At 32.9% G+C, this 16,106-nt stretch overlaps 1 protein-coding gene across 4 annotated transcripts in view; it reads left to right on the forward strand.

Moving 5' to 3' along the window:
- sh3bp2 (SH3-domain binding protein 2) overlaps positions 1-8,625 on the forward strand; it is a 47,524-nt gene extending 38,899 nt beyond the window's left edge. For 3 of the 4 annotated variants that reach the window (XM_056467080.1, XM_056467077.1, XM_056467079.1), the window contains exons 9-13: positions 1,192-1,300; positions 1,996-2,051; positions 2,711-2,789; positions 3,256-3,315; positions 5,459-8,625. In XM_056467080.1, the coding sequence (XP_056323055.1) occupies positions 1,192-1,300; positions 1,996-2,051; positions 2,711-2,789; positions 3,256-3,315; positions 5,459-5,614 (460 nt within the window). In that variant the 3' untranslated portion in view covers positions 5,615-8,625. The remainder of the gene's footprint in view (positions 1-1,191; positions 1,301-1,995; positions 2,052-2,710; positions 2,790-3,255; positions 3,316-5,458) is intronic. The other variant, XM_056467078.1, reaches the window with a different exon arrangement.
- The last annotated feature ends 7,481 nt before the right edge of the window (positions 8,626-16,106 follow it).

The following is a 16,106-nucleotide window of genomic DNA, read 5'->3' on the forward strand; positions in this document are numbered from 1 at the left end:
CTTAAGTTTTTAAGTTTTCATTTTTCAAACTAATTGAAGGAAATCAAATGTATTTACTAGGAACTGGATGTGGTGCAATCATGAAATTAAATCAAATTATTAACCATCAATCAATTGAGTAACCATCACATTAATTATGATTAATACAATTTAATGCTTCAAAAAATGACATATGGTGCAACCGTCAAACTAAAGGTAATCGAATGTATTAGCTAGAAACGTGATGTAGTGCAACCATGCAATTCAATCAAAGTAATAAAATGCAATCCTTCTAAAAATGTCATGTGGTGCAATCATTGAAATAATTTATATGAATCAAATTTAATGGTAAAAAATGTTATGTGGTGTAACCGTAAAAGTAATTAAAGGAATTTACTGACTTTAAATGTGACGTGGCGAAATCGTTGAATTAAATTAAATGTATACAGTTGAATGCTTATAAATATGCTGTGTGGAGAAACCATCAAATTAATTAAGTTTAATACAATTTAATGCCCCTAAAGATGTAATGTGGATACAACCATCAAAGTAATTAAAGTTAATCGGGTTTATTGACTAGAAATGTGATGTGGTGCAATCATGAAATTAAATGATATTATTAAAATGTAATGCTTCTAAAAATGCCATGCAGTGCAACTATCGAAGTAATGGAAATCAAACAAAGTTAATGGTTCTAAAAAGTGTGTGGTGCAACCATCCATTCACTGACTAGAAATGTGAAGTTATGCAATCATTAAATTCAGTTTTAAATACATGTATAGCATATTTAAATACACGTATAGCATATCATTTTAAGCGTTTTATAGCTTGATTATTTGCCTCTATCCTAAATCTGTCAGCTGAAATAAAATAAAACTTAGTAACCTTTTATATATTTAAGTACAGGTCAGATTATACATGCTGTTTTGTTTTTACATAAAAAAAAATCTGTAACACTGAATGATAATTGAATGATATTTTTATATTTGAAATATTTAAGTACACAATTTACATTTATATTTTTTACTCAATATGCTTTTTAAGTAAATGTAATTTAATGCAGAGACCAAAATGAGTCATCTTACAGTATATGAAAAGAATAATAATAACTCTATTCAATCATAATTAATGTAATTTTACCTCAGAACTTTTATATATTGTGTAATATTTTGGGAGATTATTTATACAAATAGCCTGTGCCTTTCTTCTCAGAAGAGCATCACCGGATGGACAAAGTTTTCGTTCTTCTATTGAAGAGAAGCATGTAAAACGAGTGCCAGAGAGAATTGATGAAAGCTCAGACGAAGAGGATTATGAAAATGTGAGTTTACCTCATTTGTTATTTCGCAAACATGTTTCATTCCATATTAATAAAGCACCTATATAGTTCACCCAGAAATTCAAAGATTACAAACTCAAAGATTTTCTGTAAATGTACTCATACTCAGGTCATTCAACTGCAATAGAACATAATTGTGGTCATAGATGACTCACAAAGATTAAAAATTAAATAAGCTTTGACAGTTTTGACAAAAATGTATAAATACAGATCAAGCAAATTTACTATCTGTTATCTTGACAATTGAAGTCTTATGAAGCAAAATGATCAGTTTGTGCAAGAAACTGAACATTGTTTACATAATTATTACCTTTATTCCACATTTACAGAAGTCTTTTCATAGCAGTATCATTTTCTTTTGCATGTATATGTTTCATTGGCTCAAAGTGGCAGCTGGTTTGGTTTATTTTATGAATCACCATGGATTTCAGCTAAAAAAAAATCGTCTTTAATGTACTACTGAAGAAAAAAGTCACTTTTGAGAAGCTGAATTCACGAGTCATTTCCTGTGACACATTTAGTCGAAATAGATTGTGGGGGATTTGACTTCATTTCTCAAATTATCTGTTTTTGTTTAACCCTTGCAACTTTCCAAGATGTATTTAAGTAAAAAAAAAGGGAAGGTCATCTTACCTTTAACCTAATTTTGTCGTAACAACGATGTCTTTTGTCATAAGGTACAATTGCCTCCCTCTGTCTTTGTGAACACGATGGAAACCTGTAATGTGGAAAGGTAAATAAACATTATGTCATTCTGATTTGGTAATTTATATTTGAGTAATTTTTTAAGAATTATAATTACTAAAACACATATAAATAACTAAGTTTGCTTGACCGTTTCCCTCAAAAAACGCTCTCTAGTTGTTTTTCTTTATATTGCTGCTCTCTAGTGGACAGAAGTTGTATTGTACAGTGAATTGTTTTGTTTTGAATTAGTATTGTTACACTAATACTAATAGAAATATTTTCTATTCACTTCGATGAATCTGTAATTGAGATATTGACTTTTCAGTTTAGATAATATTTTGTATATACTAGCAGTTAAATATTAGTTGCCTGCTTATTTTAGATACTATTAGCTATTATTAGATAACAGTAGTACATCATCATAGTAATAATTTGGCCTATAATGATAATAATAGCCTATAATATTTAATCTACAATCAAGACTAGCATCTATTTATGTTACTAGTATTTTTTCATATTAGATCTTTTTTTATCAGTGACTAGTAACTATTGTTTATTAAGTACACCTTTGTTTTATGCAAGGTTTGAAAATGTTACTAGTAAGATATTAATTAACTAGTAATATTCAGGCTTCTGGACACGGATATATGCGTGACTGTGTTAGATTACACTGTTAATTTTGTTAATTTCATTTACTGATTACAGACTTTTTAGAGAAACATACAATCAGCCACAGAATGGACTGTACTGCATCCGAAAATCATTAACGGGGAAAACGTCACAGGTACAGCCAACTCACTGTTTTAATATAGTACTATTATAGTGTTATTATTGTATTACTATAATATTACTTTAATTTTTTATACTAAAATTATTTTGTTACATTTAATTTAATTCAATTTTAGCATAAACTGTAATCACGTATATTAGTTATATATGAATATATGGAGATAGATAGTTAGATAGATAGATAGATAGATAGATAGATAGATAGATAGATAGATAGATAGATAGATAGATAGATAGATAGATAGATAGATAGATAGATAGATAGATAGATAGATAGATAGATAGATAGATAGATAGATAGATAGATAGATATTTGTAAAAGGTTATTATAAATGACTTGTTTTATTGTTTACTAAATTATTAATAATTACTAATTATTAATTAATTGTCATTTATTTTAGGAAATTGCTTTAGATATTTGTCTGTATGACATTTTGATGTCTTATTTTTATTTGACACAGGTACTTGTTGTTTGGGACTCTGGTATAAACAAAGCCAGAAATTACAGGCTTTTTGAGGAGGTTAGTGGTTTCCATATATTCCATTAATTCAGAATAGCATGAAGAAAAAAGCACTAAATGAATGGTTTTATATACTATAAGTTGCATTATGTAATTGCTAGAGATGCACACTCAGAATTATGCACTATAAACTTGGAATCACAAGAGAAATGAAATGCAAAATTGTAAGACAAATACATACATTTTTTAAATTATGTAATTACAAATTACATAAGGCATGAACTCAAAATTGCAAGATTAATTCAGAACTGCAAATTCAAAGATGAAATATAGAAACACATAATAACCAGAATTGTGATATAAAACTCAGAACTGTAAAACAAACAAAAAAAATAGTCCTGCGAATTATCACATACAAAATCAAGGTTTGTTTTGGCATAAGATATGTGTATAAGACACAAAAATAAAACATCGTTTTTGCACACATAGATGTTTAGATTTATATAGAATTTGTATCATACTGTATGTATTTACTTAAACTAAATAAACAAACCTTCTGCCTTTCTTTTGATTAATTGACTTTACATAAAAAAGCGAGTAAAACCTTTTTTTTTTTTTAAGTAAATGAACTATGTGAATCAGGCCTGCAGCCAGGGTGGGTTCAGGTGGTTCGAAAGACCCACCACTCACTGACAAAGGTCCAGAATTTGTCCCATACATGAACTCATTAGATCTATTTTGACTGCTTTGCCATAATAAATTGTGAAAATAACTCTTAAATAGAAGGCTTTAGCACCAAGCGGAATCTTGTGTTGGCTGTTGCTTCAGCCTGACTGAGGAAAGTTGAATGTGCTGGCCAGTTTGTTATTTAAATTAATGATATTTAAATGACAATTCAGTTTTTAATTTAAAACTTTAAGAGATTCCTATTTTTTTCTAATCATAAATTCATTCATTCATTTTCTTTTCGGCATAGTCCCTTTATTAATCTGGGGGCGCCACAGCGGATTGAACCACCAATGATATATGATGTAATACATTTTTGTTATAAAAAAATAAGTATTGTTCTCATATTTCTTCATTCTAAATCTTTAGAAAATGTTTTGGTATATCAAAACATGTGGTTATGATGACCATCCGACAAGCTAATTCAGAAAAAATAGTGCCAATAGTGTCACTAAAATGCAACCTACATATTTAAACCTCTTAATTAAATAGAAAAGGGGCGAATATGTGCAAAAGAGTTCACTTTTTAAGAAAAAAGAACCACCCCATTCACCAGGCTGGCTACGGGCCTGTGGATAATTATAAAAAATAAGTAAAATCAACTTAAAAGGTTATACGTTAGAATGGACTTTCTCCCTTTTTAAAGTAAAGTAAATCATCACTTTTTACAGTGAACATACATTATAATGTCAAAACAAACTTTTACTTTGGATGTCATTAATTGTGTTAAATCTTTGCCCAGCATTAGTAAAAACTAAAAATTGCAAGAATTTGAATTTAGTTGTAGTTCCAACAACATTAATTAAAATTGTTAGATAAAAAAAAAATCTAAGTTAAAAAAAAAGTTAATTAATGCCGTTGACATTAAAACACATCCTTAGTGGACATAATGTTGGCACACGGGCAAAAAATGTTATGGTTAAACTATTATATCAATAGTAGTCATGCGTCATGCTTTTTTATACACACTCTGTGCCACATGTTAAAATCTGACCTAAATAAAACAAAATCTTTAATACTAAGCTTTCATTTGAAATGTATATACATGAAAATCAGCTTCCAGTGTAGTTGTTATGTCATAAGTTTATATATATATATATATATATATATATATAGTTTGAATTTTAAGCTTGGACTAAGTCCTATTTTAAATGCAATAGCAATGTTTTTACTATAAACTAGGTCAATCAGTAAATAATAAGTGGTCTTTTGCCACCATCGAGTGGCTACAATTATATATATATTTTTAAATGTATCTGTTTAAAATATGTCACACGTGCTTGAATAACTGTGAGGTTTTGAAATTTATTTCGGGATTTACAGGCTTACACCAGGTTAAAATGATTATGATAGGACTGTGCTTATGCAAAAGTACAACATTTTGATAATTATTTATCTAGGCAGTCTGGAGATTTTTAAAATACTTACCGTGTAAAATACTTACTATTCTTACCGTCTCTTTTCCGTATATTCCCAGGAGCAGCGAGTGTATCTGGAGACGGACGTAACATTCACCTCTTTAGCTGCTCTGGTTGAACATTACCACAGTCACCCACTGCCCAGCAGCAACAACTCCATGCCCAATTACTCGCTCTGCTTACATTTACCATTCGGCTACACTCCGCCCAGGTGACCCCGGCCTCGGTCCCACACTAAAACACCTGCTGCTCCTTCTGGACAAAACATCTGCATCCCATCAGGACACACAAGCACTGTGAAGAAGATTATCATCATCATTGCCAGCGGACTGCTCTACAATCACAGCTTTGCAAATGTGGGTACACTGTTTGAGGTCTAGAGTTTTCAACAGTACTCAGCTGATTAAAAGACTGATTTCCGAAGGATCATGTGATGCTGCAGACTGGAGCGATTATGATGCTGAAAAATCTGCTTTGACAACTCAGGAATAAATTTCATTTTAATATAATAGATTCAAGCAGAATTGCAATCATGTTACATAATATTTTTAATTCTGTATTTTAAATGTTTTAAATATTTATAATTTTGAAGAAATTCATCCTTTGTGAGCATAAAAGATTTTTTATATATACAGTTGAATGCAAAATTTTAGGTTTGCATGTTCTCCCTGTGTTCGCGTGGGTTTCCTCCAGGTGCTCCGGTTTCCCCCATAGTCCAAAGACACGAGGTATAGGTGAATTGGGTCAACAAAATTGGCTGCAGTGTATGAGTGCGTGTGTGAATGTGAGAGTATATAGGTGTTTCCCAGTACTGGGTTGCAGCTGAAAGGGCATCTGCTGCGTAAAACATATGCTGGAATAGTTGGTGGTTCACTCCACTGTGGTGGCCCCTGATAAATAAGGAAGTTAGCTGAAGGAAAAATAATTCGTGAATGATGACAGTACATAATATTTTTTTAACTTTACTTTGCAAGATACTCGTGTAACCCACCAGTCCTACTGCACCCAACCCGGTCCGAGGTTTGCACGGGGGTCGGTTGCTCTTACAAGGAGGCTAAAGACCATGTTCTCTAGCGTCTGTCACTAGAGCACCTTTTGAGGCCAGAGGAGTGAGGTTTACCTGCATAGCACTTCACTAGCTGGCCTTTGCTACACTCACCCATGTAAACCTCACTCCCATCCCGGACGAGCCCCCACATGCAACCCACCGGTCCTACTGCACCCAAACAGGTCTGAGCTGGGATCGAGTCAGGGACTCTTTGCATGGGAGTCAGTTGCTCTAATAAGGAGGCTAAAGACTATGGCCTCTAGCGTCTTCGCTAGCTGGCCTCTACTACATTAGCATCTCAAAGGGCAATTTAAAGGCTTAACTAGTTTAGTTAGCTTGGTTAACTAAGCATGTTAGGTTACTTATTTCTCAGTGACAGATCCCAACAGAAGTCAGTGGCAGAAAATAATGTGAAATTTGTTAATTGTATTAGAAGCATAGTTACTCTAATGGTATCTATCAAATGCATACTATTGTGTAATAAATACACTGTAAAAGAGATTTGTTGACTTTTTTTAAAAAAGTGAGTAAAATTGGCATTGTTATAAAAATTAAGTCAACTTGACAGTTCCAAGTTACAATGGGTTCACTTGCATTGTTTTTAAGTGAAGTCAACTTGTTACTTTTTAGGAAATTGGTTTACTCGTGTGAAGTAACTAATCACTTTTTACAGTGTAAGAATCAGTATCTAATGAATATTACTAGTATACTGTAAAGAATGCAGGGTTTCGCATGATTCTTTCATGTTGTCCAAACTCAAATCGATTAAATTAACTAATAATTGTTAATTTTTTTTTACAATTTTAAATGGATTGAACATAAAGCTATTAAGTTATCCCCAAAAAAACTCAAAAATTGTGATGTTTTAGCTCATTCCAAATAACTAGTTTGAACAAGCAGCAAAAATTATTTTTCAGTGTTGATGAAAAGGATACTAGCTAAAATAACTTCTTGTAGATTGAAATAGACTTTAATACATTTTATAGATTAAATGGCTTGCCATGGTTGAATTTCTTTAAAGTGCATCAAACTTAATATACAAAGATTTGTTCCCACTATCCTGTGATTATTCCATCTTTAAAGGCGTGTTAACCTGGACTGAGTGAACTTTACAACATACATGCATGTCATATTTCAATCTAAAATTAAATGGAAAGGCGGCACCTAATGGCTCATTGGATAGAACTGTCACCTCAGAGCAAGAAGGTTGCTGGTTCGAGTCCCGGCTGGGCCAGTTGGCATTTCTGTGTGGAGTTTGCATGTTTTCCCAGTGTTCATGTGGGTTTCCTTCAGGTGCTCCGGTTTTCCCCATAGTTCAAAGACATGCGTTATAGGTGAAATTGGATAAACTAATAGTGTATGAGTGAGTGTGAATATGAGTGTATGGGTGTTTCTCAGTACTGGGTTGCGGCTGGAAGGGTGTCTGCTGCGTAAAACATATGCTAGAATAGTTAATGGTTCATTCCATGGTGGCAAACCCCTGATAATCATGGACTAAAACAAATGAATGAATGAACAAAATGGAAAAACATTTACACTTATTCGAGGACCATTAAGTTACTGAATTTTATGGTGTGTCACTGTAATTTTATATCATTTAAAATAAGAAATGCTGTTAAATTAGTGTAGAGCTGCATTTATTCATATTAATGGTAATAAAATAGCAAAGACATTGTTGAAGAATTATGATAGAAAAAAGTATATTTTGATGCAAAATTATAATTTGAAGCTAGTTATAATTGTACTGAAAATATATTTTTTTTTATGCAAAACCTAATTTCATGTTAAGATTCACAGGGAAGTATGAAAGCTTATTAAATGTAGAAACAATAAATATTTATAGCGATGTCAGTGGAGTCATGATATCGAAGTCATGTTTGTTATCAGGTGCTGCACATGATCCAGAATGACGGCTCTAAATAACCCACAGAAACCACAGACTCTGATGACGTCCGACTGTAAAAATAGCTTTCTACTGTATAATGCAAAATGAAAAAGAATGAATGTCATTGCAGTATTTCAGTCATATGTGTTACATGTTGTATAAATCGTGTATCATATTGTACATTATATAAGCCATTTAATAACTGAATGTAATGATGTTTGTACTTTTGACACTGTACACTGTTGTGAGCTGAAGTATGCACATTGTAAACATGAAAATTATTTTTAGCACTTGACCAGGCCTTTTTTTTTACTGTGCAAGACTAAGAATAGTAACAATATGTGAAAATCTTATTGAAAGTGAACGCAAAATAGCTTATGCATATATTACATCAGTGTTTCTCAACCACGTTCCTGGAGGATCACCATCACTACATGTTTTGGATGTCTCCTTTGTCTGTCACATTCATTACAGGTCTTTCAGTCTCTGCTAATGAGATGATGATCTGAATCAGGTTTATTTGGTTAAGGAGACATGGATAATTAGCAGAACTGGTGGTCCTCCAGGAACGTGGTCGAGAAACACTAATTACATAATTATTACTAATTATTAATCTTTCACAAACTGTTATGAGTTCAAAATGTAAAATTAGTTTGTATTGGGTTTTTTGTTTTAGATATATACGTCCAGAAAGCTATTTATGGATTTAGACACAGCTGACTTACAGCACAGGATTTAATGTGCAAAAGAGTGCCTGCATTAAAGAGAAGCTGCTGAATAAATGATCATAACAGAAGATGATTAAAATTTAGCGCGGCTCTTTTTCTTAGGGAAATGGAAAATGAGCTGTAACAGCAGGACTTCCTGAGAAGAAACTAAACATGAAGGCAAAAAGAGATCATTCAAAAACGTGGAGGGTAATTTGGTTCTACACTGCAAAAAATGCTTTTCTTACTTTATTACTAGATTTTTTTTGTCTTGTTTCTAGTCCAAATGTCTAAAAAAAAATATTTCTGCTTTTTTGTCTTTCGTTTGTTAAATCAAGAAGCATTTTGTAGGCAAGCAAAAAATAATCAGAATCAGAAAGAGTTTTATTACAGGTAACAAGGAATTTGTTTTCGTGACAGAGCTTATACAGTGCAACAGAATTACAGAGACAGGACAAAAAAAACAGATAATAAATATATATTTTTCTTAAATAGAAGTAAGTAGTGAGTGCAAATATACAAATTGACAAGTGTATGTACAGGTATATTACTACATACAACGTTATATGTGCAGCTGTTATGTGCAAATTGGCATGTAAAGTATGTTGTTAAATAAGTGTAAATGTGTATGAAAATTGCGCAATGCTCTATAGCGTTGACAAGAAGGTAACAGTTCAGAGAGGCAGTGTGCTGGGTGTAAGGGGTCCAGAGTGATTTTGGCAGCCCTTCTGCTCGCTCTGTATAAATACAGTTCTTGGAAAGTAGGGAGGGTTGTACCAGTGATTTGCTCAGCAGTCCGAACTATTCAACGTAGTCTTCGGATGTTGGATTTGGTAGCTGAGCTAAACCAGGCAGATTATTGAAGTGCAAAGAACTGATTGTGTAATGTATTGTTTTAAGAAATAATATGCCAAATTTAAGTCTTTCCTTAAAATAAGCTAAATAATCTAAACGAAAAATATGATTATTTTACTTACCCCATTGGCAGATTAGTTAGCTTGTTTAAAGGAAAAGCTCACTTAAATCTGGTATATTATTTCTTAAAACAATAATTTTTTTCTTGTCTAGAAAATGCTTCTTGATTTAAGAAAAAACAAGACTAAGAGAAAGCATTACTATAAATTTGTGTTGGGACAACATGAAGGAAAAACTGAGTTTTTCTCAGTGGCTTTGGTGCATTTCTCACAACACTATTTACATTTTCACAACAGTTAATGCATTTCTATAAACAATTAGTACAAACTGCAAAATTTAGTTGATAACCTGCAAAAGCGTGTCACTTGCTCAAAATGGATAGCTCATTCCTCAAAAGCAAGTATTAATGTCAGTGAAAGTGTCAGTGGCATCAAGATGAAAAGTCCTGACACCCTTGTTTATGAACATGATAGTCAAATGGCTTGGTCATGTTCTCATTGTGACAGTTTACTCTGTACATTTTTTTCAGTGCAAAAAAAGTTTATATACTATTATATAAACTTTATTACTATTATATATACTATATATACTTATATAACTATTATATATACTAGTATAGCATTATACTATTTGCACAGCCATTTGAAAACTACAGTAAGGTTAAACTTTATCACTGCATTTAGTGAGGTCTCTGAGAACAAGACACTGAATATGTTTCACATTTATACTGCAGATGCTCTTTACAATTCTAATTTATTCACAGCATTGTGCAAAAGAATAAATACACACTTATTTACAACAAACATAAACTTCCTTTGGGTAGAGCTGTGCACAACTGTAAACAATATTGCAGTCCATATTGGAACTGAACCTACAACATACATACTGTGGGTTTGTAAATCATTCATGAAATTATTCAATTTAAAAGACATTTTCAGGAATTTTTTTTTTAATTTTATAAAATTTGCTTGACAGATTTTGACAACTAGTTCAACATTTTTGTGTGTTATGACTCAAGTAATGAAACGAGGACTATTAGTTTTATATGTAATAACTTTTCAGCATTCACAAGTTTAGTTAATTTTGACTGACTTGACATAAGCAAATAATGTTATAAAAGAGCAGAGAGTTGTATGAAAGCAATTGATGCATGTCCAAAAGCATTTGCAATTTGTTTGAAGGAATGAGAAACTGCTACTATGATGTGCACAAAGGACTAATTGTTTTGAGAAATGCATGAACTGTTGTGCAAATGTAAATAGTGTTGTGAGAAATGCACCAAAGCCACTGAGAAAAAAATGTAAGTTCATATATTAGTTTTTACAAATTTAAGTGGAATGAAAATAAAACAATTAAGTTGTCACCCAAATGAAGCTGTTGAGCTGTTTGTTGTAAAGGTTAGATATTGATCTTGTTACCAGGAGGAAGGAGGCGGAGAACTGACGAAGCTTTTATTAATTAGTAAAACGGACAGCAGTTTCTCACGGAGACTGCTGTCTAAACCAAAACAAACACAACATAACTGTGTCCAGGCCTGGAACTCTCTCAGCTTCCTCTGCCATCGTTCCTCCTCTTATAGTCCAGAGCTTCTTCTGTGGGACTCGACGCCGGTGTGTGCCACAGGTGCTTCTGATTACTCACTCACACGCCGGCCTTGTTCCGTTCCCACAGCCATGGCCCCGCCTCCTCACCACCCTGTTGTTTCAACTCAATTTGAATAAGTAGTTTGAATAAATAGCAAATGTAAATTTTGAGTGTAGGTTCGAAAAGAAAAGAAATTCAATTCATCTTTACTTCTACAATGTAGATTGTGTCAAAGCATAATATTAATGATTTATTAAATTGATGTAAAAGACATTATAAAGTTACAAATGTAAAATAAATTCTAGCATCTTTGATGGAAAAAAGTATTTTTTCCACAACAATATTATCTGCAAACTGTTATCAAATTGATAATAATAATTTCTGAAAGAAAAGCGTCACAGTGGCGCAGTGGGTAGCACGATTGCCTCACAGCAAGAAGGTCACTGGTTTGAGCCTCAGCTGGGTCAGTTAGCATTTCTGTGTGGAGTTTGCATGTTCTCCCGTGTTTGCGTGGGTTTCCTTCGGGTGATGGGTTGCAGCTGGAAGGTCATCCGCTGTGTAAAACATATGCTGGATAAGTTGGCGGTTCATTCCGCTGTGGCGACCCCAGGTTAATAAAGGGACTAAGCTTAAAAGAAAATGAATGAATGAATGAATAAATAATTGATTTCTGAAAGATCTGAAAACTCATCTGTGAATCACAGGAATAAATGACATTTTAATGTGCTTTATATTAACAACCCCCTCTTTAAGACCTCAAAACTCAGGGCTTCTGGGAGCACCTAGAATAGCAGAGTCAAGTAAAGGAGATCAAGCCTTCTTATGTATGGCTCATAAACTCTGGAACAGCCGTCCTGATAATGTCCGAGGCTCAGACACACTCTGTTCAAAACTAGATTAAAGACCTTTCTTTTTAGTAAAGCATACACATAGTACATCACATAGCGATATGATGCATGAATGTGCTCCACGCAGGTGAGCTGGCTTGACAACCACTTGTAGGACACACTCCTACTTAATACATCAGATTGTGTTAGAAACTCTCTTATCCTTTACATATAACAGCTATTTTCATTTATAACACTCCATTTTTTGCATCTTGTTTAAATACACTATTCTTCTTCTGAAGATTCTTCTCTTCTGAATATGTGGACAAGTCTTCTTCAGACCATCAGTCTAAAAAATTAGGTGATCCAACTAAACAAAAAAAATGACTTGTTTTGCTTGTTTAAACTACGTATTTAAATAAGTTGAAACAACACAATTCTTAAGTCTTTTGATAGACAACTTTTTTTTGATCAATCCACTTAAATTTGTAAAAACTATTAAGCTAACTTATTTGATTTGTGTCGGGAAGACAGCACTGTAAAACCCAACAGTCAACTTTATCAAATGAAATGAGTGTAGTTAGCTCAAAATTTACTGAACGTTAATTCTACTCATTTGAAAAGAGTTTTGAACTCAGTGTTGAGTACCTCATTAAATACCTCATTACTTCAACTTAAATGGAAAAAGTTCACAGTACTATAGATTCATTTTTAATTCAAATGGTTTGTATCAATCGGTTTCCTCAAACGACTTGCGATGCCTTAACCTATTGGGTTTTACATTACTCTGTTGGTTTGAGTTCTTTTCATTTATTGGGTTTTTCTGTGCTTAAATTGCTTTGTTTACTCAAATTTAGTAAGTTCACAGTACTCATAGGGATTAGTTTTTGAACTTAAATGGTTTGTTGCAATCGGTTTCCTCAAATGGTATGAGTTACCTTAACTTATTACGTTTTACAGTGAAGGTATAATGGAATTTTTGCAACTTGTTTTGTTTGAATACCAGTGAATTGGATATCTGTGCTTGTTTTGACTGATGATGTAGTATAATACTCCAATTTATAAGCAGGGGTGGACTTATTTTTCCAGGTTTGGGGCCCTAGTATTGAAACGCAAAACATTCTCTTTCTCTATAGATATTTCTTCAACTCTGTAGATTATTATTATTATTATTATTATTATTATTATTATTATTATTATTATTTGTAAATAAACTGCATGTTTAAAAAAATATATTTCAAGTGGAATCTTTATCTTCTTAATGTAAAATTAAATACACAAATAAAAAACAAGTTCACAAACTATGTACAGTTATTAGTCATATTTGTAATTAGATTTTGTAATTAAATGTTTGCAGTACTGAAGGAACGTTCCATTATTCATGGGGGCCCATGTTTTTGAAAGCAAGTTATAATGTTAAAATTTTATGATATGAATAGAAAATGTATAAAAAAAGAGCTATGATTAAGTATAGACTTCTTGGCATTGGTCGGGGCCCCCTAATTCCCTGGGGCCCTAAGTGGCTGCTTACCTCGCTTATTGGTTGAGTACATGACTGTTTATAAGTATAACTTTTTTATTCAGTTTTTTATTTTGGGGGTGACATGGTGGCACAGTGGGTAGTACTATCACCTTACTGCACGAAGGTTGCTGGTTTGTGCCTCGGCTGGGTCAGTTGGCATTTCTCTGTGGAGTTTGCATGTTTTCCCCGTGTTCATGTGAGTTTTCTCTAGGTGCTCCGGTTTCCCCCCACAGTCCAAAGACACGTGCTATAGGTGAATTTGGTAAATTAAATTGTCCGTAGTGTATGTTCTGGTCCTCCAGGTTGGGGGTAAAGCATTGCGCTAACAACAAACCTCATAAAAACTAGATGTTACAAAACACCAATATGGTGTGGCAAAATATTAACTTATAAATATTAACTCCCAGGCCAATAAATGACCCTGGGGGTAAATAAGTATTTATTTTTATTTACTTGGGAAGTTTTTGATTGTCTGATGGGGAAGGGTGGGGAATAATAGTTTTGTATTGATGCTTATCTTTCTGTATAATTCTCCTGTTACTCATGCAAAAAGTTCAATAAAAAGTTTTTTATTAAAAATTCTATAAAAATATTTTTGTCTTCAACTGTACAGACAGTACATGCCCTTCCATCCAAATAATAATGGTTTCCTTAGCAAGCACCACTAATCAAAAAGCTTTCATTACATAAGATAAATAGGATATTAATGGCAACCGTGAATCATGCATGAGCAGATGAAGCTATAGAAGATGAGAAGAGGAGACTGAGCTGTCAGGATGATGATTAATGAAGAGTGTGAATGTACTGCTTCACACTCATCTGTCTGGCTTCTGCTGAGAACGTTGATCTCAGATGAATAAAGGATCGATATGCATGAAAGCTTCTGATCTGAGAACAGTAACCCTGCTGTTCACGTAATCCTCTTTTGAAGAAAAGAACCACCTTGATCTTCGATTGCTGCTTTACTTCTGTAATGTTTAATCCACTGCCTCTGATGCCTTTATTGTGATCAAATAGACGAGTCAAATTTTTAGCAGAATTATTATATTTTTTTTCAAGTACTTTTCAGAAATATAATGAAGCTGGAGGATTAATCTGGAATTCCTGAGGATACAATGAAATTTGTCAAAGAAGCAGTGGTATTCTGACTGGGTTACATTAATCTTTACTTAAATATTGGAAGATTTATTATATTTGATCATGTCTGTGGTCGAGAAGCATCCCTGCGGCCCTGAGGATTAAACAGTTCAGAGAACAGATAGATGGATATTACTTTATGAGATTTGATTCAGCCATCGTCTTTAAATTTTGTTTATTTTAGATTATTTCCTTACATTCTTATGTATATAAGCTCTTTCCTGAATATTTGCTTCTCTTTCCTGCCACTTTATTAGGTACATACAGCTTTCCTTCAAAACTGCCTTAAAGGGACAGTTCGTCCAAAAATTTAAATGAATTTACTCACCGTTTACTCACCGTTCCAAACCTTTATGAGTTTCTTTCTTATGTTGAACACAAAAGAAGATATTGTTTAAATAAGCATAAAGTCCCTTTAGTGAAAAAGTCCCAGTAAGAAGACATACTACCAATGAATTGTTTTTTTAAAAGCATCTTAAAATTACTGTATTTGGATTGTTGTATGTGAGCCTTTTGTCTAAAGACAAATATTGGGTTAGACGATAATATTAGGTTAGATTTAGGTCACCAGCGTCTAAGGACAATTTTATTTTGACCTCCAATAATGACATGAAATGACGTTGATATTTTGTTGTTTTTAGGTTGTGTTGGTAAGTGACCAAAATCCAGTGTTGAGCCAACATCTTAAAGCAACGTCATATTGACGTCAAAAACTGACATTTATTTGTCAGGTATGGCAACCAAAATTCAATGTCTGATAGACATCATATTGGTAACATACACACAGTAGTTTTTAGGTTGCGTTGGAAAATAACCAAAATGCAATGTCTGTCCAATGTTGGACATTGACATCGGCCTGACGATGGGTTCTGACATCAACCCGATTTTCATTTCCACCCAAAATGCAATGTCCAGGCTCGTTACCAGCCTGGTGGAAGTGGTGGTTCTTTTTTCTTCAAAAGAAGACCGTTTTGCAGTTATTCATCTTTTTTTTTTATTTAATTATGTAAATAAATAAATACTGCATTTAGTGACATTTTAAGCACTATTTTTAGCTGGATTAGCTTGTCAGATGGTTATAA

Source organism: Danio aesculapii, chromosome 10 (genome assembly GCF_903798145.1).
Source record: "Danio aesculapii chromosome 10, fDanAes4.1, whole genome shotgun sequence".
Lineage (NCBI taxonomy): Eukaryota > Metazoa > Chordata > Actinopteri > Cypriniformes > Danionidae > Danio > Danio aesculapii.